Source organism: Choloepus didactylus, chromosome 25 (assembly GCF_015220235.1).
Source record: "Choloepus didactylus isolate mChoDid1 chromosome 25, mChoDid1.pri, whole genome shotgun sequence".
Classification (NCBI taxonomy): domain Eukaryota; kingdom Metazoa; phylum Chordata; class Mammalia; order Pilosa; family Megalonychidae; genus Choloepus; species Choloepus didactylus.
In genome coordinates this window covers 6607736-6630881 of record NC_051331.1, presented here as the reverse complement: position 1 = coordinate 6630881, position 23146 = coordinate 6607736, and the positions used below count along the sequence as shown (strand labels likewise).

Below are 23146 nucleotides of genomic sequence, written 5' to 3'. Positions count from 1 at the left end.
GGATTAAACTCTGCAATCAAAAGACACAGATTGGTAGAAGGGATAGAAAAAATGACCCTCTATATGCTGTCTACAAGACTCACCTTAGACCCAAGGACAGAAACGGGATGCAAGTGAAAGGCCTGGAAAAAGATATTCCACACAAATAGGAACCAAAAAAGGGCTGGGCAGCTATACTAGTATCGGACAAAATAGACTTTAAACACAAAACTGTTGTAAGAGACAAAGAAGGGCGCTATATATTAATAAAAGAGGCATCCACCAGGAAGAAATAATCATAAATATTTATCCACCTAATCAAGGTGCCCCAAATTACATGAGACAAACACTGGCAAAACTGAAGGGGGAAACAGCTGTCTCTACAACAACTGGAGAGTTCAACACACCACTCTCATCAATAGAGAAAGAACGTCAAGACAGAGGAACTTGAATAAAATTATAAATGAACTAGCCCTAGCGGATATTTACGGACCATTGCACCGCAGAACAGCAGGATATACATTCTTTTCCAGTGCTCACGGATCGTACTCCAGGATAGGGCCCATGTTGAATCACAAAACAAACCTCAATATGTTTAAAAAGACTGAAATTATACAAAGCACTTTCTCTGATCATACTGGAATGAAGCTGGAAATCAATAACAGGCGGAGAACTAGGAAATCCATAAATAGATGGTGGTTGAACAACTTGCTCTTAAACAATCAGTGGGTCAAAGAAGAAATTGTAAGAGAAATGTTAAATAATTGAGACTGTTTAATAATTTTAAATAGAGAACACAAAATATCAAAACTTATGGAATACGGCGGAAGCAGTGCTGAGAGGGAAGTTTATAGCCCCAAACGCCTACATTGAAAAAGAAGAAAGAGCTAAAATCAAAGATCTAATTGCATACCTGTAGGAACCAGAAAAAGAAGAACAAACTAATCCCAAAGCAAGCAGAAGGAAGAAAAGAACAAACAGAAATAAATGAAATTAAGAATTAAAAAAACAATAGAGAGAATCAACAAAACCAAAAGTTGGTTCTTTGAGAAGATCAATAAAATTGACAAACCCTTAGCTAGACCGAGAGAAAAAAAAGGAAGATGCAAATGAGAAGGGGGATCTCATTACTGACCCAACCGAAACAAAAAGGACATAAGAGGACACGACGAACAATTGCGTACCAACAAATTAGACAACTTAGATGAAATGGACAAATTTCTAGAGACACAAGTACAACCTACACTGACTCTACAAGAAACTGAAGACCTCAAAAGACCAATCACAAATCAAGAGATTGAATCAGTCATCAAAAACCTCCCAAGAAAGAAAAACCCAGGGCCAGATGGCTTCTCAAGTGAAATGTACCATTGATTCAATGCAGTATCAATCAAAATTCCAACAGCCTACTTTGCTGAAATGGAGAAGCTAATTATTAATTTCATTCCAAAGGGGAAGGGGCCTCAAACAGCCCAAAATATCTTGAAAAAGAAGAATGAAGTAGGAGGACTCATACTTCTTGATGTAAAGCACATTATAAAGCCACCGTGGACAAAACAGCATGGTACTGGTATCAAGCTAGACATATTGATCAACAGAATCGATTTGACAGCTCAGAAACAGACCCTCAGATCTACGGTCAACTGGTTTTTGACAAGGCTCCCAAGTCCACTCTACTGGGTCAGAACGGTCTCTTCAACAAATGGTGTTGGGAGAACTGGATATCCATATCCAAAAGAAGGAAATAGGACCCTACCTCATACCCTATATAAAATATTAACTCAAAGTGGATCAAAGACCTAAATATAAGAAACAGTACCATAAAACTCCTAGAAGAACATGTAGGGAAACATCTTCAAGATCTAGTGATAGGTGGGAGTTTCCTAGACCTTATACCCATAGCACAAGCAATAAAAAGAAAAAAATAGATAAATGGGAACCCCCTCAAAATTGAACCTGGCTAAGAGAATTCAAATAGAGTCGAGAGGCTGTCCTGGAGGTTACTCCTGTGCAAGCTTCACCTGGATATGCTAAATGGCCACAACATGACAAGCCCAAGTCAATGTAGTCCCGAAAACCCTCAAGAATCCCTGGATCCCTATCTGAGAATGTATAAAAGTTTCACTCACTAAGTTTATTCTTCACAAACTTAAATCCTCCAGAGAGCTCCTGTGCCAGCTAAGTCCCCAAACCCAGAGGCAACAGCCTCTTCAAGAACATCAACCAGATGTGTCCCCTTTTCCCATGAAGTCGGCACCCCTTTTCAACATGACAGGTTAGGGAGGGTCAATTCTCAGACATCCCTGAAGATCAGGAAAGTGATTAAACTAGAGGAAGGGGGAGCAACAGACAAGACGGAATTTAACAAAGGATTATGAATCCTGAATCGCTATATAATTTTTCTTCTTAGTTGCTAGGGTATCAGAATAGCTAGAAGGAAAGAACTGAAATGGTGAAACTGTAACCCATAGCATTCTTTGAAATTCGCTCTTTAGCTACTTGTTAAATTGTAATTTGAAAGTTGCCACCTTTTTGTAATATGTTATATTTCACAATAAGGAAACAACTGAAACTACGATGCTGTAACTCAACCTTTTTGGAGATTTCCTATATAATTACTTGTTAAATCATACTTTGAAAGTTATTACCTTTTTGCACATATGTTATATTTCACGATAAGGAAATAACTGAGACTGTGGAACTATACCCCATAACATTCTTTGCAATTTGCTAACGACTTGTTAAACTGCACTTAGAAAGTTATCACTTCTATGTATATATGTTATATTCCACAGTAAAAAATATGATTAAAAAAACTGAACACTTCTATGCTTCAAAGAACTTTGTCAAAAGGGTGAATGAAGAGGCAGCCAACTCTACGGGAAAAAATATTTGGAAACCACTGTCAGGGCCCAGGACCCCACACCCCCTGGGGGGTAAAGCATTAAAACTCCCCTCCCCCATCACTGTTGGTGACCAAACCTGGCGAGACTCTGTGGTACCCAAATCTCGTGAGAGACTCCATTGTCACATCCTTTATAAAGGACCCCCCGGCACTGCTCTCTTTCTCTCCGTGTGGAACGCTGACTTCACTGTTCCAGAACCACCACAACGGGGAGGACTCGTCTCCCGTGTGTAAGTCCCTAAGTAAACTCAGGGGTAACTGTGCCAGGCGTGTTCTTTGGTGTGGGGGCTAATCTGGGTTGGAAAACTACATATCTGATAAGGCTTTGATATCCAGAATATACTAAGAAATTCTACAACTCAATAAAAAGACAAACAACCCAATTTAAAAATGGGCAAAAGACATGACTAGATATTTTTCCAAAGAGGAAATACAAACAGCTGAAAAGCACACGAAAAGATGCTCTGCTTCACGGGCGATTAGGGAAATGCAAATCAAAACCACAGTGAGGTGAGGTTTTGCAAATCAAAACCTCATCTCACTCCTACTAGAACGGCTGCTATTAAAGAGCAAACTACCAGTGCTGGAGAGGATGTGGAGAGACCGGAGCCCTCATCCACTGCCGGTGGGGATGGACAGGGAGAGCCCCTGCGGAAGACGGTTTGGTGGTTCCCCAGGAAGCTAAGTAAAGAGCACGGATGAGTCTTGAAACTATTATGCTGAGTGAAACAAGCCCAGCTCAAAGGGACAAACATTGTGAGATTCTACTTATAGGAAACATCAAGAATAAGCAAATTCATCGAGACAGAAATCAAATTTGAGGCTCCCCGGGGTCACGGGGATGGGGAGTTACTGTTTAAAGGATAGTTTCTATTTGGGATGATGAAAATGTTTTGGTACTAGACGGTCTTGAGTATAATTTAGTGCCACTGAATTGTATACTTTAAAATGGATAAAATGGGGAATTTTGTTATACATATATGTAACCATGATCAAAACAATAACAAAAAAAAAAGTCAAATCTGCTCTCAGGGCACTGGGCAATAGCGAAGGAAACGCTAAAGATGAAACGGGTCTAAGTGCCGGCTCTCCAGAAGGGCCGACACTGGCTGCCCCAACCCATGAGCCCTTGCAACAGCCTCCGAGGCTGTGTGCCTTTGACAGAGGAACAGAGCGAGGAGCTGGCGGAAGCGGTCACAGGGCTGCGGCCGTGCGAGTGGCAGTGGCAGGCCTGTCCACACCCTCTGGCAGCCGGCCGGGCACCCCTCACCTGCGAGGCAGCTTCTCATGTCCCCCGCCAGCCGCAGGCCGTCAGGGCAGGCGCAGGTGAACTTGGGCGAGTGGGGGTTGATCTGCGGGGCCGGGAGGCACAGGCCCTGGCACCCACCATTGGGGAAGCTGGTCTGCTCACACCAGTTCACTCCTGAGGCAGGGGAGGAAAGAGACAGAGTGAGAACGGGGTGCTGCAAAGGTGGGCCGGAAAATTCCGTGAGCCCCCGAGGAGCCTGGGCCGGCAGCAGGGAAGCAGTGGGTCTGGGGGTGGGGCAGCCACCCCATCCATACCTCTCGGCTGCGTGAGGCTGTGGAACAGGACCAGGTCCTCTGGGGACCCCAGGTTCTCAGCCACGAGATGAACGTCCAGGCCTGTGAGGCGGTTGGCGCTGAAGATGGCTTTGTGGACGGTATCCGTCCAGAAGACTTTATCCTAAACAGGCATGAAAAGGATGATTCAGAACTCAACCACTGCACTTAAGGTCGTTACGTAAGTGAACCTCTTTGTCTGTAGCAAATATACATACACTATTCTGTGTTCATGGAGCAGGATGTGTTCAACCTACTCTCAGATGTTTAGAAGACGGAAGGATGGAAAGATGGAGTGAGACAGCGAATGTGGCAAAATGTTAAAAGTTGCCGGATCTGAGTAGCTGGGGCAGGGAGGGGTATGTTGGATTTATCTGCATTGTTTTTGTGTTATATTTTTGCAACTGTCCTGTAAGTTTGAAATTATTTCAAAATAGATGCAGTGTCACCTCCCACTGCCTTGGAGGTTGCAGTGGGGGCAGCATTTGAGAGCAGGGTTACCAACTGGGGCACTCCTCGGGGCTGGAAGTTTCTTTGCCGTGGGGCCGCCCTGTCCCTGTAGGGTGGTGGGCAGCAGCCCTGCCACATGCCCTCTCCCAGCTGTGAAAACTTGAGTCTCCAAAATTCACCAAACGTCCTCTGGATGAGAATCACTACCCGATCTTTCTAGACTCTTAGCAAGGAGAAAACGGAAATACCACCAGGTCTAAGAGCCCCTCACTGCCGAGGCAGTTTTCCAGGGCAGGATTGGCCGTATGAACGACACTGGTGCCGGCATCGCCTCCTAGGTAAGTGGTGCTCAGTGCTCAGCAGCTGCTGATTCGCTCAAACGTGGGAGAACTGACTGCTTGCCCCAGGGCCCACCTCAAAGACAGCCAGGGAGAACGGGTGGGGCAGCCTCTTCTCATCCTCCAAAATAGTCTTCCGGTTCCCCCCGTTCACGTCGATGCTCGAGATGGAGTGGAGTTTGGAGTCGACCCAGTAGAGGCGGCTGCTGGAAAGATCTGGAACCCGGAGGTGGACAAGGAGGGGTCACACGCCGTAGCCAGGAGCCCTTGGGAGGGAGGCCTGGAAGTTTCTGGCTTACACCCACCCTCCACGATGGGAGCTGGAGCGCCCAGTAGAGACACGCACCCCGGGAAGCAGCTCGGGATGCTCACTGCCCACGCGCGAGGCCCTAAGGGGTTCTGCGGCTTTCTTCCCAACTGCCCCCACCCCTCCGTGGTCACTCTCCCCAGGCGGGGGTGGGGGGTAGGGGTGGTGTCAGTTTAGTGGTGGGTTATTAACACCTCAGGCAGCTGCGAGTGTCTGCTGGGGGGCACCTGGCTGTTCCCCCCATCTTCGGAAGCCTCCCTGAGCCCCTGACTGCACCCCAACCCCAGCAGGGACATACCCAGGGTGATGCCGTTGGGCCACTGGATATCATCCGTCACCAGTGAGTAAATGTCCACTCCGTTCAGGCCCCCTTTCTCAATCTTCGCAGGGCTTCCCCAGTCCGTCCAGTACATAAAGCTGGTGGAGAACCAAGAAAAGGACGTGAACGTGCATGGCCAACGCCAAAGGCCCAAGGTTGGCTTCCACCGCAGCAGCCAGGAGGACTCCAGGGACAGTCACCGGGTGGGGAGCCCAAGATTTGTTCTTTCTGCTTCCCCAACCTTGTCTGCCCCATGGCTGGGATCTAGGAGGGGTTTTAGGGCCTTGTAGAGACAAGGGAGTTCTGGTTCCAGAGGTCAGGGGTGGAGCCCTCGAAGCTGCACCCTAAACTCAGCTCTCCAAATGGCTGGTGAAATGAAGATACCCCCTTCCCTGGCGCGACTGGCAACAGTCGGACACACATTGGTGAGGGGCTGGGGAGATGAGCCCGCACGTGCCCTTCTGGTGGGAGGGGAAGGTTGTTTGTGGAAATGCCACGTTTTGCTTAGCCACCCCTCTGCCAGTGGACGGCGGGTACACTTCACAGTTTATATTCTGAAGGGCAATTTGATGACGTATCAGTGACTGTGCCCCTGACCTAGCAGTCCGCTCTCCAAGTGGATCCCCTGGAAGTGACAGCAACTCTCTGTTCCCAGCTGTCACGGCCGTGTTGTAGGAGGGAGGGAGAAGGGAAATCACCTGAACGTTCACGAGCTGGGAAGCAGGTAAATAAACCCTGGCCCACCCTGCCAACAGACCGCTTTCCAAGGCAACAAATGCTGTAAGTTGAACAGGAGGGCCCGGCGGGGCAGTGAGGCAGCGGCTGCTGTTTGGTAAAACGAGTGCAGAACCTCCCTCTGGCACACACAGCGGGGCCGAGTAGAGTGCACCTGGGAACCTCTCCTGGCAGCTGCTGCTCTCACTTGCTGACCACCACCTGTTCCCAAGCAGCAGCAGGCATCAGCCTTGTTCACCTGGCACGCCTCTACCTGCCTGGCTCCCCTTTACCTGCCTGGCTCCCCTTTACCTGCCTGGCTCGCCTCTACCTACCTGGCTCACCTCTACCTGCCCGGCTCACCTTTACCTGCCCGGCTCGCCTCTACCTACCTGGCTCACCTCTACCTGCCTGGCTCGCCTTTAACTGCCCGGCTCACCTTTACCTGCCCGGCTCGCCTCTACCTGCCCGGCTCGCCTTTAACTGCCTGGCTCACCTCTACCTACCTGGCTCACCTCTACCTGCCCGGCTCACCTTTACCTGCCCGGCTCGCCTCTACCTGCCCGGCTCGCCTCTACCTGCCCGGCTCGCCTCTACCTGCCCGGCTCGCCTCTACCTGCCTGGCTCACCTCTACCTGCCTGGCTCGCCTTTAACTGCCTGGCTCGCCTCTACCTGCCCAGCTCACCTCTACCTGCCCGGCTCGCCTCTACCCAGGCTCTGCTACTATCTGGATGATGCCCACTTCCCTCCTGGACACCAGATGAAGACAGCCAAGGGCACTTTCTAGAACCTTCTCTCCCCTAGCCCAAACAAACCCTCTTCCTCCAACTGCTGCTGCCAGGTAGGCTGCTCAGCCAGGGTTTCTGAAACTACGAAACACCCACAGAGGTGCTGAGGTGGCGGCTGGGGCCTGGCATGTGCAGGCCACGGGGCAGGGACGCTAGTCCCGTGTCAGGGCCCTTGGGCTGCTGAGTCGGCCCTGGCTCCTGCCCACACGTGGCCACCCCACAACACTCACACACCCTCCCGACCCAGGGCTTTGCGAGCAGAAAACCAACCGTCAGATCTAACTTCATGGGGAGCCACGTGGTTTTACCTTTCTCCTATCCTGGCAGTTTGAATTTTAATTTCAGCTTTTTACTTTCTCTCCTTAGGGCTGGACTTGGCAAGGTTCTGTTTCCATCTCAGGGAACCCAGCAGATGTAGAAAGAAGTTTGCTCCCCGTGGCCTCCCGAGCAGGACTGGGGAAGCCCCACGAGTCCAGGGCCCTGTTTGTTTCCTGCCTGTGTAATCCCCCTTCTCTGCAGCTCGGGGCAGCCCCACCCACCTCAGTCCGTCTCGGAATCCTGGGCCTTTCCTCCCCACGTGCCCCCCAGTTGGGGGAGTACGTACCCATGCACGGGGTCCACCACAACTGCCCGAGGCTTGGAGCCCTGCTTCTTGAACAGCGTCTTCCTCTTCAGGCCCTTGGTGTCTGCCACAGAGACGGTGCCGAGGACCAAATCCGTCCAGTAAATGTTGTCGTGGATCCAGTCCACAGCCAGCCCCTCGGGGGCCTGGATGTCCCCGCTGATGACAGTGTCGTGGGAGGGGAGGCCGGGGCCTCTGTCGAGCTGGGTGCTGCAGAGGGAGGACAGCGTCAGGGGCCGGGCGTCCTGTCCCACCAGGGGATGGGGCTGGGCCCGGGGCCCGGGCTCACCTGTAGATCTTCCTCTGAGACTGGTCGGACCAGTAGATCCTGTTGCCGGCCACCTCGGCGGCCAGGGCGGCCACGTTCTTCAGGTTGGGGAGGAGGCTGGTGTACTCGCTGCGGTCCAGCGTCATCTTCCGCACCTCGTGGTGGTTGGTGAAGAAGAGGTAGGCGGTGGTGCCTGGAGAGCCGGGAAGGGCGGTTGGTGGGGCAGAAGGGACCCCTGCCGGGGCCGAGCGGGCTCCCCTACCCTTCAGCGGGCAGGGCTGAGCCAGAGGAGGCGCCCAGGAGAGCAGGGTGGGGAGCTCCTCCTGGGTCTTGGCGTTTCACATTTTAGAACAGTAAGATGAAGAAATGATAACGGCTAACACCCACAGAGAGATTCCCGAGGGATGAGAATTCTGCTTCACGCTTTTCATACTAAGTTTCACTTCACTGCATCCTCACGCTGTCTGATGCCCTTTGACGGAGGAGGGGACTAATGCCCAGAGAGGGAGACTGACTTGCCCAAGGTCACACAGCGAGGAAGAAGCAGGGATTTGAAGCTAGGTTGCCCTGACACCAGGGGCTGTGCTCAAATTATGAGACCTGGGCATAGAGAATGGACAAAGCTCCAGTCCAAATATTCATCCCCTAGCTCCCAGTTCACCCACTGCACGGGGAAGCAAAACAGTCACCAAAAAAAATATTTGCCAACCAACTGACCACGTTCCTGTAACTGGGTTTGGCTCAGAAATATCCCCTGCGGCAGTGCGACCCCAGCCCCAGAACAGCGTCTTTAGAAACTCTCACACCTGCACAACGGATGTGAACCTGCAGCCTTCTATCCTGGGGGATCTCAGGAACCCCGAGAAAGTGGCATCGGGGGACGGGGTGGCTCCCTGGCAGGACCGGGGCGTGCGATGGATGTGACAGAGGGGCCGGGGTAGCCAAAGAACAGGCTAAGGGGGGCCCCGGGGTCAACTGAGGAAGCTCTAAAACATTTCTGCAAAACTAAGCCCTCCCTGTGGGCACACCGCAGGCCTGAGGGCTGAAGCCGTGAATGTCTGTGCAACTGGGCAGCCCTGCTGGCAAAGTGGCGCCTCCGAAATCACAGCACCAGATTCAGGGGAGTCAGAGCAAGAGTGTCTGGCTGTGGTTAGAACCTAAACTTGACCCTGAGAATAGAATAAAATAAATGACAGTACGGGTTGAATTGTGGGTCCCCAAAAGACAGGCCGAAGTCCTGAACCCTGGCCCATGGATGGGACTTGACTTGGAAATGGGGTCTTTGAAGACGGAATTAAGCTGAATGAAGACAAGGACGTACTGAAGTAGGGTGAGCCCCTGATCTGATACGACCAGTGTCCTTATAAGGAGAGACAGACAGAAGAGAGAGGATGGCCACGGGATGACAGAGGCAGATCTGGAAGTGCTGCATCCACAAGCCAAGGGAGCCGGAGAGTGCCAACAAACACGAGAAGCTCCGAGAAGAAAGGAAGGGGTCCCCACAGGTGCTGGAGGGAGCACAGTGCTGCCCACACCTTGACTTTGAACTTCTGGCTTCCAGAACTGAAAAGATGATACATTTCCGCTCTTTCGAGTCACCCACTTTCTGGTACTCTGTTACGGCACTCTTAGAAAATGAACACGGACAATGTCTATCACTGTGTTTCATTATCGGCTATTGGACTTTGGTCTCTTGTTTAATTAGATTCACTTTCTCTTGGTGTACAGTGTCTCCAGTTAAGAAGAATAGTTGGAGGGGATGTGGGTTTTCCATCCCTGTCCCCGTTAAGCTCCTCCTGAAACTGTCCAAGAAAGACCTGGATCTGGGCACTGCCGGGGGTGGGGTGGGCTGGCTAAAGCCCACTGCTCCCTGGGGTGGCCTTGGTGACGGCTGAGGCACGGCCACATGTGGGGAGCCTCCGGGCAAACCCCAGCCTGGCTGGGCGCACATGGTGGGCAGCTCGTCCCCCTCCCAGCCAGTCTCGGGGGCAAACCCTGCAGCCGGGCAGGTCCTCTCCCTTGTGACCCTGTTCACTTTGGTTTCCACGGCCAAGTTTGGGTGAGGAAATTCCCGACAGCCTCTGCTCTTGGGGCGGCTGGGGCCGCTCCCAGCCCCTCCCCACGCCGCCTCCCGCACTCACCGACGGCCTTACAGGTCTGGGTGCGGGGGTCCATCTGGAAGCCCTCGTGGCACTCGCACTTGTAGCCCCCCTCAAGGTTCACGCAGAGCTGGCTGCAGGTATCGGGGTCTGCACATTCGTCGATATCTGAGAAAGGGATTTGGGGTGTTCTCAGAGTGACACACTCCACGCGCCTTGGGGCTGGACCTTGACAGCAGGAGGGGACGGCCCCTCTCCTCTGGGAGGGACCTTCAGGGCGGGGTCAGAAACACCATCGGGAGGCCCACTGTGACCCTGGACTCATCTTCACCCCGGGGACACAGCCGAAAGGGAGAAGCCGCATCACCCAAAGGAGGATAAGACCCTCTGAAGGGCTCAGCCTGCAGTAAACCCCGGTGTCACACCGAGTCCTCCTCGCAGCCCTGGGAGGTGGGGGCTGCTTTTTTCATTCCCGTTTTGCAGAGGGGGAAACTGAGGCACAGAGCGTGTGGGCAGCGGGTCCGAAAAGAGCAGAGGGGCTCACCTTGGCATCTCCGCTGCTCCACCAGCTGGAAGCCCTCGGGGCAGAGGCACTCGTGGCCGATCTTGAGGTCATTGCAGATGTGGGAGCAGCCACCCTTGTTGTCCAGACATTCGTTGGTACCTGGGACGGGCGGGGGGCACGGGCCGGTGATGCCACGTTCTCCCGCTGCCCCTTCCCCAGCTGCTCTGCACGATATCACCATCTTTATCACAGTCACAACAGTGACTTAGAGGGCGGTGAGGTAATATGAGCCCTAAGATGGCTGGAAATAATCGTATTACCCACTAGAGTTCTGTGGGTTATCATCTAATTTTCCTGACAACCCTGAAGGGAGCTGCACTGGGGTTTCCTGGTTTACAGCCAGGGCAACTGAGGCAGAGCCAGGCCCACCAGCTTGCTCGCAATCACACTGTCACACTCCAACCTGGGGTATTTGTCTCCAGGCTCCACACCCACAAGCTCTAACAGGAGTGGACCACATCCACCCACTGCCCATGTGTGCACCCTGTGAGCTAAGAACGGCCTTCACCTTTGCAAAGAGTTGGAAAGAAACAGAAGAATCAAAGGAAAAGTTAAGACTTCATGACACCTGAAAAAGTGCCACGTACTTCCGTCCACGACTGCCTGGGGCTGCTTCGGAGCCACGACGGCCAAGTTGAGTGGCCACGGCAGAGACCGTGCGGCACATGAGCCCCAAATATTTACCCTCTGACCCTTTCCAGGAAAGTAAATGTTTGCTGACCTCTGTTTTCAACTATGGTTACTCGGTAAACATCAACCACACAGAGGGCTGGGAACCTTTCTCAAAAACACATCACTGCCTTAATTCAAAATTAATAAGCCTCAAGATAGAGGTAGGCTTCTGAGAAAAAAAAAATTCACATTTTTTTTTTCAGCTATTCTTTTTTCTTTTTTAAAGAGGAAGTCTCCTAAAAATAACCACTCATGACTGGTCGCGGCTGCGGTTCATGGAGAGCTCACCCAAGCATCGCGTCCGCCAACCCAACAGCCTTAGCCCGTGTCCCCCTTCCCTGTGGCTGTCGGTGGGCACTCAGGCTCAGAAGCAAGGCCACTTGTCCCCACGACCCCACGGGGCAGAAACGCTCGCCGGGCGTCTGCAACTCCAGGGGACCCGCGTCTGGGCCCACCCCGAGGACTCACCACACTCCTTGAGCGGCTCGTCCGACCAGTCGCGGCAGTCCCTGACGGCGTTGCACACCCTGTCCTGGGTGATGCACTCCCCGCTGCGGCACTTGAACTTGTTGGGCCCCTCGCAGAGCGTCACTGCAAGAGCCAGAGGGAGGAGGGTCAGGGGCTTCCAAGCCGCGGGACACGGCTCCGCACTCTTTTGATACCATAGCTTAATTCACACGGGAATACATCCAAACACAGTCATTAAGTGAACAGAATACGTATTGAATAACTGTGAACCCAACACCCAGCTGAAGAATTCACATGTCACCTGGAGCAGGGACATCGTGGCCCGCTGCCTGTTTATCTACATAAAGTTTTATTGGCACACGGCCACACCCATTCGTTCACACTGGGTCTGTGTCTGCTTTCACACTTCAACCACAGAGCTGGGCAGTCACGAGACCAGATGTGGCCACAAAGCCAAAAATATTTACTCTCCGGTCCGCTACAGAAGAGGTTTGCGGGCCCCTCGTTGGAGAAGCCTTTCCTTGTCCCAGCCCGCTAAGTCCTCCAGAAGCAACACTTATCCTGAATTTGGGGTTTACTGTTTCCTTACTTTTTCATTAATACTTCTAGCGAGTCTGCGTTAATGAACAATTTATTATTTAATTTTGCTCAGGGGTTTTTTTTTTTTTTTTGGACATTTTCAAAATAAGGTAATTTTGCTCGGTTTTGAGCTCTATAAAATGACTCCATCTACAACTTCCTTCTCTCTCCCGAGGTTTGTCCGTGTGGCCGCTCGTTTCCTCAGCTGGACGGTAGCCAAGGCATGGCTACCCCACCTTAAAGTGGGCTCCACTTATGATGGCGAGTTGGGGTGCTTCTGGGTGTTTCACTACTGAGTTGTGCTTTGGGGCATGTTTCTCAAGTCCAGTCCCAGCAGCGGAACTGCGGGAAGTCCAGAACCCGCTTCACCAACGTCACAGTACACACGTCACCGTGAGCAAAGTGACCCCGGGTCGGGACACGCTGCCCTCGTGGAAGCACACGGCCCTGAAGCGGGTGCTTTGTGCGCATTTAGAGATGAGAGGAAGTGAATCTCAGCGGGCGGGGGGGAGTCACTTGTCCAAGGACCCCCAGAAATGCCTCCACGTCTGGGGTTCACCATCCCCCGACTTTAAGAGCCCTTTGCTAACAGGAAGGCCCTGAAGGACGGGGGCCGGGCCCTGCCTGCTCACCCCCCGCAGCCCCGCTCACCGTTGACGCAGCCAACCTCGTCACTCATGTCCCTGCAGTCGTACTCCTTGTCACACTGCCGGCTGCCGTGGATGCAGCTCCCGTCCCTGCACTGGAACTCATCCGGCCGGCACGTGGCCACCACTGGAAAACACGGGGGCTGGGTTTCAAGGGGAGGCAGTGAGGGAAAAGCCACCGCCACCTGCAAAGGAGCAATTTCCCGACAGGCTGAAAGGAACCAGCTTTTGGTCTTCAGAGGCGGGAGGTGGATGGGAGCTTCGGACGGGAAAACGGGAATCCTGCCTCAGCCCCCAAGTTCAAAGAAGCGACCCGGGACAGGCAGGTCAGGGAGGGAAGAGGCAGACACAGTCTCGCCTCATATTCTCATTTTTCACCAAATGTCGATTTTGGAAGATTTTCTTTAATGCACATACTTTTGTTCCTCGATGAAGAAGACTCATGGAAAATTATTATTGAAGTAACAGCTATGTTTGGAAAGTAGGGAGGGGGAAAAATCACCCCAAATCCTAAGGCCCTGTGCCAGTTTGGATGTATTGTGTCCCCCAAAACGCCATGTTCTCTGATGCAATCTCGTGGGGGCAGACGTATTACTGTTGATTGGATTGGAATTCTTTGATTGAGTGTTTCCATGGAGATGTGACTCAATCAACTGTGGGCGAGACCTTTCATTGGATCGTTTCCATGGAGGTGTTGCCCCACCCATTCAGGGTGGGTCTTTATTGGATCACTGGATCACTTTAAAAAGAGCCACACAGGCCCAGATGCAGAGCAACTGAGAGTGACATTTTGAAGAGCAGCTGCAGCTAAGGGGGGGGCAAAACACCCCAAGAGCAACACTTTGGGGAAGGCCATTTTGAAACACAACCTGGGAGCAAGCAGATGCCAGCCACGTGCCTTCCCAGCTAACAGAGGTTTTCTAGATGCCACTGGCCATCTTCCATTGAAGGTACCCAATTGTTGATGCATATCCTTGGACACTTTTTGGCCTCAAGACCGTAACTTTGTAACCAAATAAACCCCCTTTATAAAAGCCAATCCATCTCTGATGTTTTGTAAAAGAGCAGCATTAGCAAAATGGAACAGGCCCTAACAACAACCAGGAAGGTTTATTCCAATTGCCTTCTGGTCTTTCCTCATGTACATTTTTTAGAACATGGAGTTCATCAAAAAGCTGATGGACCCAACAGGCCGCCCACAGCAGGACAAAGAGATGGTCCCACCCTCAACAGAGGCCAAACAGGTTGGTTCGGCTCCCCCAAATTGGTAGGGAATCACATGAGCCACAATAAATCAGATCAATAGCACAAGAATAAAACAGTCATACAAATGACAACGACAGTGGACAGGAAAACTGTATGAGATGATGCTTGGTGGAAAAGGCAGACCTTAAAATCTAATCCTGGGAGGACTACACTTGAGATCACAGAGAAAGGAGTCTCCATATTCTTAGGAAATGTACCTGGGAGTATTAAATGGTCACAGAGCATGACGTATGTAACTTAGTCTCAAATGTTTACAAAATAGACGATGGATGGATGGCTAGAATGATAGAACAAGGGGTGGGTGAGTAAAACAAAATACTTGAACACTTTCTACTCTGTTCAAATTCACTCTTTTTTAAGTGTGAAAAACATGCAGATTTTCCCCCTTGAATTTTGTGGATTAGCATATATTATATATACTATTTAATTAAAAGTAATTAGGTGTTTTGTTAATTATCTGACAGTGTGATGAGTTACTTAAAATTACCTTTTAATTAAAAAATAGTACATTGGAATATATCCCAATAAAACTGAATTTAAAAAAAAATGTAACACCAACTACAAAAAAAGAATAACAAATGTGGCAACATGTTAAGAGTTGGTAACTCTTGGAATCTGGAGAGAATAGCAACGTTCTCTGTATTATTTTTGTATTATGTTTGCAATGATCCTGTAAGTTGAAAATTATCTCAAAACAAAAAGTTTGAAAAATGGAAAAACAAACCTGACTGCAGAGGATGTGCGTGGTCTAGAGAAGGACAAGATAGAACTTGACATCACATGGGGTTTTGCTTTAGGCTAATTTCTTAAGCCGTGCATTTGTGTTTTCTGTACTTTTCTGAATGTTACATTTCACAATCAAAATGTTTAAAATATTTTTTAATTAAGATTCTAGGTTAATAACCTGTGTGTTAGGGATGTGCATTCAAATAAAAAAATAGTGAAAGAAAAGAATGTGCATTCAAAACAAAACAATTACTGAAGGAAACTACCAAAAAGTGAACTCTGATGACAGCTAAAATGGGAGGATGACACGGGATTTTAGTTTTCACAGCTGTGTGTTCTCAGAAAGGTTACTCAGCCTTTCTGTGCCTCAGTTTCTTCATCTGTAAAGTGGGGGAGTGTCCCTACAAGGTATGGGGAATTAAATGGTTTTGCATTAAATTTGAGAACAGATTACATATAAAGTCCCCGAGAGTTCTTAATTTTATCTACACAGTGATTACAACTATATGAAAACTGACTGCATCTGGGTAAAGATGCCACAAAATGGAAGGCAGGTCCAGGATTCACGGTGGCTCCAAGCCGTGAGCAGCAGGTTTAAGGAGCGCTAGCCCCGGGCTGGATATGAGGCCACGTCCTTTATCTGCACGGTGTCCGGGACAGAAGCCACTAACCACTGGTGGCTATCTGACTTTAATGATTGTTAAATAAAATTTTAAATCCAGTTCCTCGGTGGCACTGGCCACATTTCAAGTGCTTGATAGCCACGTGGCACTAGTGGTTACCGCGCAGGACAGGGCTGATGCAGGACACTGCCACCCCTGCGGGGAATTGGCAAAGGGCAAGGCTTGTCCCCACTCTACAGGGGAGGAGGTCACGGCACGGAAGGCCAAGGTCGCCCAGCTCAGACATCACCAGCCCAGGCCTGGAGGAACCCAGGATCCTTTCTGGGCTGATAACACTGCAGCTTGTGGCTTGCCCCTTGTCAAAAACGAGATCAGCCAGGAGTTGAAGACGTCATCTCCTTTGGTCCTCGATGCGATGAGAAAGAAAAACAAAACGGAACCAACTTTCCTGCTGTGTGATTCAAAATCGTTCGACTGCCTAAACCCACCGCCTGTCCCACACCTGGGGGGAGCCCTGGCTCCTTCTAGAAGCTTCCGTACGTACCACAGCCCTCCTCGTCGGACTTGTCCTTGCAGTCTGGGCCGCCGTCGCAGCGCCAGCTGCCATGGATACACTCGCCGCTGCCACAGTGGAACTCCAGGCCCGCGCAGGGGCCACTGTCCACGTGGGGGGCAGACGTGTTGCGGCCCCCACAGTGCTGCGGCCACTCGTCCGAGCTGTCCTCGCAGTCGGGGTCGCCATCGCAGGCCCACAAATCAGGGATGCAGGTGGAGCTGTTGCACTGGAACCTGGCCGGGCCGCAGGTCAGCGTGGGGCAGGAGGCCTCGTCCGAGCCGTCCAGGCAGTCCCTGTCCGAGTCACAGACAAACTTCTGGGAGATGCACCTCCCGTCGTGGCAGCGGAACTCGTCCTGGGAGCACGTCTTGGGGGCTGTGGGGGCGGATGGGAGACGGAGACCCAGTCACCCTGGAGTGCCCACCTCTCAATTCCCAACCCATGACACAGATGGGGAAACTGAGTCACAGAGTGGCCCAGACCCCTGGTGAGCAGGGCAACGGCCAAGCGTCCTCGACTCGGAACCAGTCGCCCCTGGGCAACTTTGGGCAAGTCGCTGCCCCTGTCTGTGCTTCTGTTTCCTCCTGGGGTTGTTGTGAGGACAAGCGAGTTAATACATGTCAAGCTCTTAGGCTGGGATCCCACTCACAGCAAAGCACCATTTAAGGGTTTGCCGTGGTTGTTTTTATTCTTACTATCACTATTATGAGCCAAGTTCGCTGTAATGGAGAGCAGCGAATGTAACTTATGCTCCTGAAGTTCTGTACTTGAATGTGGCTGAAAGGGGAAATTCTGAGTTGTACAGTTGGTACCTGTGCCAGTTTGGATGTATTATGTCCCCCAAAACGCCATTATCTTTGATGCAATCTTGTGGGGGCTGATGCATTAGTGTTGATTGAGTAGGAACCTTTTGATTGGATGTTTCCATGGAGATATGACCCACCCAATAGTGGGTGATGACTTTGATTGGATAATTTCCATGAAGGTGTTACCCCATCCATTCAGGGTGGGTTTGAATTAAATTACTGGAGTCATATAAATGAGCTGACAAACCGAAGGAATTCAGAGGAACTGAGAGTGACATTTTGAAGAGGAGCTGAAGCTAAGGGAGGACAAAACGCCCCAAGAGCAACATTTTGGAGAATGCCATTTTGAAATGCCACCTGGGAGAAACCGGACGCCAGCCATGTGCCTTCCCGGCTAACAGAGGTTTTCTGGACACCATTGGCCATCCTCCAGTGAAGGGACCCGATTGTTGATGCCTTACCTTGGACGCTTTATGGCCTCAAGACTATAACTTTGTAACCAAATAAACCCCCTTTATAAAAGCCAATCCATTTCTGGTGTTTTGCATTCTGGCAGCATTAGCAATCCGGAACAGTACAATAAAAAGTTTAAAAATTAAGGGAAAAAAAAAAGAGCTAAGACAGACAGACTGCTTCAAAGTGCCAGCCTGTTCAGGAATCTTGGCCTTATTTCTTAACATAGCCGTCCACCTGGTGACACTTTTTTTTTTTTTAATTCCGGCAAAATATATACAACATAAAATTTCCTGTTTTAGCCACTCTCAAGTATATTAATACAGTGGCTGCTGATTCTTTGGGACTAAGTAGCCACTTGGGTGTGTGAGTTGGTGTCAGAGGGAAAAAGGCAAGGAGAGGTGGCCAGCGGTGGTCCCGGGGGCTAACGGGTCTGCGCCGTGTGCCAGACACGCGACAAGGGTGCTAAAAGGTGCCAGACCCAGTTCAGGCACTAAGAAACGAGGCAGCGGTCTCTTCAGGCGGGGGCCTCCGCCTTCCGGAACAAGAGGAAGGAGAGGTGCCCGAGTGACGGGTCAGCCGGCACCACCTCCTGGTCAAGGTGGGATGTCAGGGGTGGGGGTTGGTGTGAGTCTCCCGGGGATAGACCCATTGGCACGGTCCGGGCCTCACTGGTGGGCCCCAGGGTGCTGGGGCTGCCGGGTCCCAGGGCCACTCACGACAGTCCTGCTCGTCCGAGCCGTTCTCGCAGTCCGCCTGGCCGTCGCACCTCCAGAACCGAGAGATGCAGCGGTTGACACGGCCCCCGCAGCTGAAGTCCCCCGATTTGCAGGTGACAGACACTAGGAGGGAAACGGGACGGAACTTTAACTCACAGGGAAGAATGCCCACCACACCAGTCCTGTCCTTGCGAAGGAAAAATCCGGAGTTTTCAGGAAGAGGTTGCCAACCCCATCATGACAGGTTGAAACAAGGGGCATCGACCGGAGCTTTTTATAAACAACTTTCATAGAGGAAAATATATTCTGTGATTTTTCTTGGAACTTGGGTGAATAGGGAAAGGAAACATCTTGATTGTCAGAAAACATATTTTTAAAAAATCGTATTTTTGCAAGCATTTTTTACCAGGTACAGAGTCTAGATTATCCCAAGAATTATTTGGGTTATAAAATAATGAAAAAAAAACTCAGCGCGGGATATGACTCCCAAGGAAGAATCTGGACCTGACATCATGGGATTGAGAACATCTTCTAGACCAAAAGGGGGATGTGAAATGAAATGAAATAAAGTTTCAGTGGCTGAGGGATTTCAAATGTAGCTGAGAGGGCACTCTGGTGGGCATTCTTAAGCACTATATAGATAACCCCTTTTAGGTCTTAATGTATTGGAATAGCTAGAGGTAAATACTGAAACCATCAAACTCCAACCCAGTGGCCTTGACTCTTGAAGACGAATGTATAACAATGTACCTTACAAGGGGTGACAGTGTGATTGTGAAAGCCTTGTGGATCACGCTCCCTTTATCCAGTGTATGGATGGATGAGTAGAAAAATGGGGATGAAAACTAAATGAATAATAGAGTGGGGGGGATGATTTGGGTGTTCTCTTTTACTTTTATTTTTTATTCTTATTTTTACTTTTTCTGGTGTAAGGAAAATGTTCAAAAAATAGACTGGGGTGATGAATGCACAACCACATGATGGTACTGTGAACCGTAGATTGTAAACCACGAATGATTGTATGATATGTGACTATATCTCAATAAAATATCTGAATTAAAAAAAACAGCATCTGGCCTAAAAGAATAAGAAATGATGTCACAGCACATGGTCTGTCAACAGTTATGACATTTCTATTAGATATTTAAAGCTACATGTTGAAAAGCTACATGTTGAAAGTGATAATGCAATTCTAAATACTGTCTTTAAAAACGTAGAGTAGTTTAGTATTAAATTGCAAGACAATTTATAATCTTTCTTTTTACAGAAAGTCTAGGAGTTACTATATAATTTCTTATATTAAATAAAAGTTCAGGGCATTAGTTCTGAAAAAAAAACATTAAAAGGGGAAAGGAGCAGGAACAAAAAAAATGAGACTGAAAAATGGAAAAAGACAATTTAGTATATAAATATATATATATTTAATAATAAATATTATAATAATATATCTCCTAATATATAAAATATACAATATATAATAAATATATATTTAATAATATATATTTATATAAATATATAATATATAAATATTTAGTATATAAATATTAGATGTTTGTAAATTTTAGAAATCTGAAGAAACACATTGCAAATTTTTCATAAGATCTTAGAATTGGGAATAAAAGGGTAAAAATAGATTGTTATAGTAATAGTCAGATGGATAAGATTAGATAAATTCTTTTATATCTATTAGATAGACCCCTGGTTTTACTTGTGATCTGTAGCTTCTTGTTTCCAAAAACAAAAACCGAGCCGCCCATTTCCCTGGAGGCTTTGCAGCAAGGCCAACATGGGTTGAGATCCCCTCCCTAGCTTTTAGGAGCTCTGGGTCCTGGGACAAGTTACTCAGTTGCTGCTCGGAATCATGGTTCCCTCATCTGTGCAGAGAGACAATAATATTTTCCTTACACGTTGGATCAGGGGCATAAGACAACACAACATTTTTCAGAACACCCAGGACAGAGCTTGACACAAAACAAGGACTCAAAAGATACTCGTTCCTGGGCGTCCACATGCCATCCCTGATGAAATGTGGCTAGACAAACGGAGGTGTGCTATCGCGGAAGCCACACTCTGGATGTCAAAGACTTGGTGCCACCACCACAAAAAAGAATGTAAAATACCCCATGTAATTTTTTCACATTGCTTGGATGCTGCAGTGATATTTTGGGCATGTTTTTCAAATAAAATGCATGATCCAAGTTTTTTGGAATTAAAGGACAGGCCCAGCAAATTCTCCCTCCCACTTTTCAGTTTGTGATCGAGCAGCATCGAGCCACGGGCCGGTGTCCCAGCTTCCCCCTGACCCACTGTCATGGGCCAGGGCTAGAAGATGCCTCCCGCCCCAGGGGGCCTCACCACATGTCTCCTGGGACTCGTCGGAGCCGTCCGGGCACTCGGTGCTCCCGTCGCAAACCCACTTGTAGGAGATGCACTTCCCGTCTCGGCACTGGAACTCGTTTCTTCCACACTTGTCTGCCGCTGAGAGAGAAGGAAAGAGGAGGGAAGATCAGAAAGGGAAGAAGGAACCTGGCTCTGTCGCCTGCCAACTAAAGAATGAACCAGAAATAGAATCGTCTTGTGCTGGTTGAGTAATACCACCCCGAAAGTCATACCCACCTGGAACCTCCAGCGTCCAGTGTGGCCTTATTTGGGAACAGGGTTTTTGCAGATGTTATTGGTTAACAACCTGGGTTACATGGGGCCCTAAATCCAAGGACGGTGTCCTCATAAGAAGCGGGACATTCAGACACAGAGGGAAGATGGCCACATGGAGATGGAGGCCAAGATTGGAGAGACGCAGCCTGAAGCCAAGTCAAGCCGAGAGAGGCAAGGAAAAGTCTCCCCACAGGTTTCTGAGGGAGCGTGGCCTAGCTGACACCCGGATTTCAGACTTCTGGTCTCCAGAGGAGTGAGATGATCAATGTCTGTTGTGTTAGAGCCACCCACTTTGTGGTGCTTTGTTACGACAGCCCCAGAACACTGAGACACATCTTAGCCTACTTCCCAGAGAATTAAGTGCAACAAATTAAATGTCACAAACCCCAAAGTATAGTGGAGGATGCAAATAAATCCAAGAGAGAGTCCAAAATTGCCAACAGTTTTTAAGATTCTGACATGGTGGCTGTTGAGTCTTAAGTATGGATCCACTGGGGTAGAGCAACGAGATCTTAGAATTTCCTTGCACAGTTATATGTTCTCCTCCATACGAAGGCACAACTCAATAAGGTCTTTCATTTCTCAGCCTCCCTTGCAGCTAGGTGTGGCCACGTGACGAAGTTTAAGCCAATGAGATGTGAGATCGATGTGTGCAAATTCCATGGCCTTAAAGGAAAGGGCGGAGAGGTTGACAATTTGTTCATTTTCCTTGTGTTGCAACATCGGGCCCAATTTAATGGATTCATGGATTAGTCTAGCAAACTCACTCAAAGAAAACGAGATGGTGTTGGGTGTGGGGTGGTGTACGGGAATCCCATATTTTATGCATGACTGTTTTGTTTTGTAAACCCACAACTTCTCTAGTAAAATAAAAAATTTTTTAAAAGCGCTACCTAGCTAAAAAGAATATGTCCGTGTCCTTTTCCTCTACAAATGTGCAAAATCATCAGTTTTATGTTTGCAATAAGATGTTTCAAGCTCAAGATTTAGGTGAGAAAGGCAGAGTGTTAAACAACGAATATAGTAGGCCACCTTTTGTGTAAGAGGAGAGATAAGAGTATTTATATGTATTTGCTTCTGTTTGCATAAAGAAGCACTGAAAGAATAAAGAAACCAGTAACACTGATTTCTGATGGGCAGGGAAGAATGTAAAGGGCAGATGGGAAGGAAAGGGTTGGAGACAGAACCAGGTGGAACACTTCTCCTCGTGTATCTTTGTTACATCATTCTGACTTTTGAATTCTTTTTACCTATCCAGAAACATAAAATAAATATTTTCCATCTTAAAAAAAAAAAAAAAAAGAACAAAGAAGAAAACCAGAGGGGTGATAAAAAGGATTTGGTAACAGATGGTGGTGACGGTAGCACGGCACAGTAAATACAATTAATGCCACTGAATTGTACACTTTAGAAGAGAAAAAATGATAAATTTTATATTATATGAATGTTACCACCATAAAATTTTTAAAAAAGAAAACTAGAGATTGAAGTTAATGCTAAGTGAAAGTGAAGCAAAGAAAATGACAGCTAACAAGTTTACTTCTAGTACATACAACCTACAAGGTAAAAATTTAACCCACTAATCAGATGACAGGAAGTAAGGCCAACAAATTCAAAATGATCAAGAACATTATTCGAAATATGGCTCTACATGCCCAATCACTAATGAGGAATTTTGCCATTACTCTATAGGGTGACCTGAGATAAAGCCATCGCAGAACGATTTTTATCTCATCTTTTTCAACACTTCGGCCTTTGGGTAAGGTTACACTGTGTGATGCACATAATATATATTAGTACGGGTATATGACAAATAATGACATTGGGAGAACAGGCTCAATTTTATTTTTTTTTTTACCGTTGCAGGTGCATGACACAAAAAGTCTGGAGACCAACTGGTTGAGACCATGATCAGAAGACTTTAGGACCAAAAACAAAAAAAAGCAAAAGAACAAAAGACATTGGGGCCAAATGCAAATGTCTTGGATCCTGGGACAGGAAAGGACATTGGAAGAAAAACTGGTGAAATCAAATAAAGCC

General features: G+C 48.8%; 1 protein-coding gene across 2 annotated transcripts in view; it reads right to left on the bottom strand.

Moving 5' to 3' along the window:
• Positions 1 to 23146, bottom strand: part of LDLR (low density lipoprotein receptor) — a 36105-nt gene that overhangs the window by 5796 nt on the left and 7163 nt on the right. For both annotated transcript variants that reach the window (XM_037818105.1, XM_037818104.1), the window contains exons 2-14: positions 20807 to 20929; positions 18452 to 18574; positions 16462 to 16848; positions 13307 to 13429; positions 12077 to 12199; positions 10916 to 11035; positions 10414 to 10539; positions 8294 to 8465; positions 7987 to 8214; positions 5859 to 5977; positions 5330 to 5469; positions 4448 to 4589; positions 4155 to 4307 (exon numbers count right to left, since the gene is read on the bottom strand). In XM_037818105.1, coding sequence (XP_037674033.1) covers positions 4155 to 4307; positions 4448 to 4589; positions 5330 to 5469; positions 5859 to 5977; positions 7987 to 8214; positions 8294 to 8465; positions 10414 to 10539; positions 10916 to 11035; positions 12077 to 12199; positions 13307 to 13429; positions 16462 to 16848; positions 18452 to 18574; positions 20807 to 20929 — 2079 coding nt within the window. The remainder of the gene's footprint in view (positions 1 to 4154; positions 4308 to 4447; positions 4590 to 5329; positions 5470 to 5858; positions 5978 to 7986; positions 8215 to 8293; positions 8466 to 10413; positions 10540 to 10915; positions 11036 to 12076; positions 12200 to 13306; positions 13430 to 16461; positions 16849 to 18451; positions 18575 to 20806; positions 20930 to 23146) is intronic.